Genomic DNA, 6,000 nt, shown 5'->3' on the forward strand with positions numbered 1-6,000 from the left:
TTATTATATCATCATATTCTTAAATTCTAAATAAATAAATAAATAATTTTTAAAATTATAATTTATTTAATTAATACTCATATTAATGATGTAATTAATAATTTAAGTATTAAATTAATTTAATGACAATCATACTACTAATAACTATAATAACAAACAAATTACAAATGTTAATTAAACTAATTTAATGACAATCGTGCTACTAATTATTAAATTAATTAAATTAGATTACTCAATTATGCTACATATTATATAATTAATATAATTAATTATTAATACTTAAATTATATAAATTAGTAGGCCGTCTAGGGTTTGCTTTTCGCTTCTTGGGTTTTACTCGCCGACATTTCTTCGTGGCTGCTTCGGTTGCGCGTGCTTCGATCAACGAATCTCAGAGGATCAATGGCCGTTTTCAGGGTAAGCTAGGGTAAATTAGTAGCAATCACCCTTCTTTCTCTTCTATTCCACTCGAAATTTTTTGAGTTGGCCTCCTGCCCTAAAAGTGTTTAATCTTTATGTTCATCAACAATTTTTTTTTTGCGGTGTATGCTGATTTTTGGATTATAAAATTATCTATTTGCTCTTGATTTCGGCAGTTTCATCAGTACCAAGTGGTTGGTCGTGCCCTTCCAACCCCAAGCGATGAGCATCCAAAGATTTATCGCATGAAGCTGTGGGCTACTAATGAAGTCCGGGCAAAATCCAAGTTCTGGTAGGAAGACCCGCCTTGTATTTTTAAACTTTTGTCTACATTTAATAATTTTTGTATTGATCTTGTTCTCGTCCATCATTGTAATAGGTACTTCCTGAGAAAACTGAAGAAGGTGAAGAAAAGTAACGGCCAAGTCCTTGCTATTAACGAGGTTCGTTCTTGTCTAATGTGTGCAGGTTAATTGTGGCATTGAAATACTACTTTTATTCATACTAGCAATTATTTTATTTTGCTTCTTATTGCTGTATTGACACTTTTTGCTAGATTTTTCACTGATGCTTTGAATCATAAGATGAACTAAGCATACTTTTAATGTTGTCTTAGAAATGGTATTGGTTTTACCCACGTACTATGATTTTTTGCTTTTGATGACTTGACTGGTCGGGGTTAACCAGTTACACATTTTGATTGGGTTTCTCAATTTGTTTTAGTTGTTGGTTCAACTGAAAATATTCTAGCAGTTGTGCTACATTGGAGAAAACAGGCTATTAAGATATTTCACATCCAACACTTACTTTTTTGTCATTTTTCTATTATCTGCATTTTATTCATCATTTGAAAAATTCTATTCAATGCTTGCTTGCCTTTCTGACTTTATCTATATATTAGAGCTAGTGTGGGCCTATTATGATCTAAAAAATTTTCAGTGCTCTCTTACATAAACGCGTCAACTTTGATAGATTTTTTATAAATGCTGACGGGCTGCAAATATCTTTTCTTGGGAGTAGTGAGAGAGCCATAGTTCAGTAAATTTATCTTATTAGAACGTATAAGAAATACCTAGCTATGCTATGGCTAGATGATACTCGAAGAGATCAAGTAATAGGCCAAACCATGAGCCAAAATAATGATTTAAAGGACCTTGTTTATGCCTGAGAATTTGTTCTAGATAAATTGTAGCTAAGAATCAAATTCCTTGGCTCGCGACTAAACCTTGAAGGCTAGGTTGCTCCTATCGAACTTATGAAAAAAAGAAACCCTAGTTAGGTAGGGGAGTTGGATGGCCAACATTGGAATGCTTGACATCATTGTTAACATCCAAGCCGCCCAAAAGTCCAAAATCCATTCATAAATTTTCAAAATAATTGCCACATTGACTGATAACAAAATGCTTGCATGACGTATTCTCAACAACATGCAGATATGTTAAGGGAAATGGTAATTCACATGATAGTCTCATATAAGAACAAAAAATCCACCATCCAATAAATGTTCTCTGCCATAAGTGAAAATATAAAAATCACATAACCGATAGGAAAACCAAAGATGGAAGAATTTTAAATGCAAACACACAAAGAACATGCAATGTGGAGGCCTGGGAGCCAAAAAACAAAAAGAGAACTGAACCAACAATAAACTAGAAATTGTTGATAGTAGACTGTGAAAAGAAATAAAATAAAGGCAACTAATGGGTATTCAATTCACCAGGTATGTATGCATTTATCTTAGGCAACCAAGCTGGATTGCTTTATGTTTGAGGTTCACATAGTGTTTGATCTTTAACAATAAATTTTCAAGCATACAAAGTATTAACACAAGTATTTCTCTCCATACAAAGGTTATTTAAGAGAATCGTATTAGTTAGAAGATATAATTTCTTGAAGCATTTATAATTGTGGAAAAGTAACTATGCCCTAAAATTTGTATCATTTAGGCTTCATAAAAGAAAGTTTTGGCCACTGCAATTGTCATTCTTGATAAGCCACATGATTTGTTGATATATAACCTCATATAGCCATCACATCAATCATTTGAAGAGCATTCAAGCTTGCCATCCATGTGTAAATTTAGTACCCCAAAACAATCCCTCTGAGCCAAAACAAATTTTGTCCAATTAATACATTGGATATTCAAATAGATAGCTGTCTTTCGAGCATCGGAGCATGTAATGCAAAGTTCTTGTTTTCATGTCAGAGAACTACATCATCTTTCTGAGAAATGATAATGTAGCTAATAGCATTAAGGCAATTAGTTTTAGAATTTTGTTAGGGATTGGGAATGTGTATATTCGAGATCCCCTAGCTTTCAAAACAGTATATGTTTAGCCAATTGTCAACGATATGAAGACAATAACTTTTAAGAGTCATTCTTATATGTAAGTTTTCTACACATTTGGGAGGCAACATATTTAAGCTCCTTAAAAAAAAAAGAAGAGATTTTACCATTTTACTTGATCCTAATGGAACCATATAAGGTATTCTAAGAGCTCAAGATATTGAACTTATGAATAATTCTCCAAATGTTTTTCATCTTATAGTTGAGATTATGGATGGAAGGGCATGGAAATCCCAAGGAACCTTTAGATTTGGCATAGCAGCTTGTTGCTAAGAAATATTGTGGACTTTATGAGAAATTTCACTGAAAACGATAAATCTGGAGCAATAACTGCCAATTGTATTCATGGCATATTTATGAATGATTAAATATCTAAACTAGCAAACTAAATGTTTTCAAATGACAGATTTGATAAATTGGAGCTTTCCTGCATATGATAATGGTTTTTGCTTTCAACAAAAGAGCCAGTGAGCTATCATATCAAGCAGAAGAGTGCAATCCATATATAATTTAAAGGGGGAGAGTAGTGCATTTGATGTTAAGGATCTCACTTATATAAAAAGAGTTATGGACAGACTTAGCCATTGCTTATTACTAATATAAAATTGATCTAACAATTTATATTTTATAAATGGTATCCAATGGCTTAGTTTTGGCTTTGCCGAAAATAAGCAAATCATCTATATAGATAAGATTGATGGAAATGTCTTTTCAAAAAGTAAGCTTGAAATATTTTCTACATCAGCATTCATTAGTTGGATAACATATATGTAATTAGGAAGGAGATAAGGGGCAGTCTATCTCATACCTTTTTTTAAGTTAAAGTAATCTTTTAGCTCATCATTTATATTCATAGAGAAAGTGACATCAGTAGTAGAATTTTTAATAGGTTTAATGAACTCGATGGGAATACCACAACATAAATTATCCAAGTATTAGATAGATGAAGTCCATGAAGCGAAAATAATTGGTCGAAAACTTTATGAATAACCTTATTCCTTGTAGGAATGAAGTTATTAGAGTAACAATTAGAGTAGTGGTCGGATAGAGTAGGCACGATATTATAATAAGAATCATAGAACATCTCAAACCAGCTTGCATTAGATAAAGTCCCATAATTTTTAAATCTAATGGGAGAGTTAAGCTGATTATTAAACTAATAGAAAGAAAGCCCCAAGTTGGAAAGGTCCAAAAGGATAACCTGAAAACGCAATTGTTGAAGTCCATCACTTTGCTAGGGAGAGGGGAGTTATCATCTAACAAAGCAAAGAAGTAGAACTAGCGGTATGAGAGGACTCTCATATTATTCCTATTAAAGGAGGCATTGGCCACATCGATGGCTATCAATGGAAATTGGTTGGAGTCCAAAAATTCAACCAAACTATGAATCAACTAAGGTCAAGTAATTATGTGATGAAATTTTATATTGGAAGAGCTCAATCTTAATCCAGAGTCTGCTACCAGAAAGTTATGCCAATTATATGCAGATGCCTATCCTTATATCCATAAGGAGCATTTTTTTCACCTATATATTCAATATTGGTCGATGCTTACTGTAACTTCTACTTTTCAGTTTAGCCTGTCAAGATGACATACTTCTTGTAAAATTTTAATCTGTATATTTTTTCCTGCATAACTCGACGGGTGGGAAATTCACCCATATAAGGATTAAGAAAATTAGTAGCGAAGGATTAGCAGGAAAATGTATTAGATTTAGAAATTGTTCAAACATAATTTTTCAATTATAGGTTTGGCATTTCTGAAAGCGTCCTGCAGAAATAAATGAAAAATGATAATTCTTTGAGGCATTCTCAAATAGATGGGTTAAGGCTGATGAGGAAATGTCAGTTCACTTCTCTGTTCCCTTTAGGACCTGCTTTTAGTGATTGTTTCCAGAACAGATATGTTGTTGTTCTGTAATTGAGACGGTAATGTATATGCTAATAGCTTTGATCCTGGAGGAGCCTTATATATAGTAGTCATCATTTTCGTTTCCATGCATTATGGTCCTTGTGTGTTTCTTCTTTCCCCGACATCCTTATTACATTATGTAATATATAATACTTTTGAAGAGTCATTGATTTTTATTGGGTAGAAAAGCTTAGAATCCACGGGCTGATTTCTTAGACTTTTATCAAGGTTGATTTTACAAACGCTAACAACATTTACTCCAATTTTTTTCCAGATGTTTGAGAAATATCCAACCAAGATCAAGAACTATGGCATCTGGCTCCGTTACCAGAGCAGGACTGGCTACCATAATATGTACAAGGAGTACAGGGACACCACATTAAATGGCGCAGTTGAACATATGTACAATGAGATGGCTTCTCGTCATCGGGTTCGCTTCCCATGCATTCAAATCATCAAGACTGCAACCATTCCCTCGAAGCTCTGCAAACGTGAGAGTACCAAGCAATTCCATGACTCAAAGATCAAGTTCCCTCTTGTGTTCAAGAAGGTTAGGCCACCATCCAGGAAGCTCAAGACTACCTTCAAGGCATCCAGGCCCAATCTCTTCATGTAAAAGAAGCCATGATTGCTTTTTTTGCTTGAAGTTTACTATTACTGGGTTATGCTTGAGCCTTGATTCTGTTGGATTTTGCTAATTTTGTTGCGCCAAACTTTGCAACCTTATCTGATCTGTTTTATTGTTTTTGAATCACTGAATGCTTGATATTGGAACCTTGAATTGGTGCTTGTTTTTCATTGTTTCTTTTATATGGAATATTCATAATTTCTTCGGCAGTTTTAGTTCCTTTTTTTTTTTGTGAGATTAGGTCTCGGAAAAAAAACTGTAGAGTTTATAAGGTGAGTGATTACATATTTACATTCACAACAAACTGCAGTGAGAAAGTTGATTATCTTATAATTTTTTGAAATTGATGAGCAAACATAGTAAAATTTTATGCATTTGAATTAGAATTTGCAGCAAGAAGGTTAGATCAACTTTATCAATGCCCTTTTTTCATTTTTTATTTTTGTTTATATTTATTTTCATGCTGCTTTCATATAATGCATTACTCACAAACAAATAATAATAATAATAAAAGGGGTGAATGTCCTCTCTTGATCAAGATATTGAACTTATGAATACTTCTCCTGATGTTTTTTATCTTAAGTTAGATTATGTATGAAAGGGATGGACCAATGCGCCTTTAGCTTTGGAATAACGGCCTTTTGCTAAAAATTGTGTGGAGTTCATGAAAAGTTCCACTGTTAAAGATGAATTT

General features: G+C 33.1%; 1 protein-coding gene across 1 annotated transcript; it reads left to right on the forward strand.

The window, feature by feature from the left end:
* Positions 1-294: 294 nt before the first annotated feature.
* Positions 295-5,515, forward strand: LOC110104786 (60S ribosomal protein L18a). The gene is made up of 4 exons (XM_020834035.2): positions 295-417; positions 597-712; positions 800-863; positions 4,953-5,515. Exons 1-4 carry the CDS (start codon positions 403-405, stop codon positions 5,292-5,294), a joined length of 537 nt encoding a protein of 178 aa, XP_020689694.1. The 5' UTR covers positions 295-402; the 3' UTR covers positions 5,295-5,515.
* Positions 5,516-6,000: the final 485 nt, after the last annotated feature.

This window comes from Dendrobium catenatum, unplaced genomic scaffold (assembly GCF_001605985.2).
Source record: "Dendrobium catenatum unplaced genomic scaffold, ASM160598v2 fragScaff_scaffold_1470, whole genome shotgun sequence".
NCBI lineage: Eukaryota > Viridiplantae > Streptophyta > Magnoliopsida > Asparagales > Orchidaceae > Dendrobium > Dendrobium catenatum.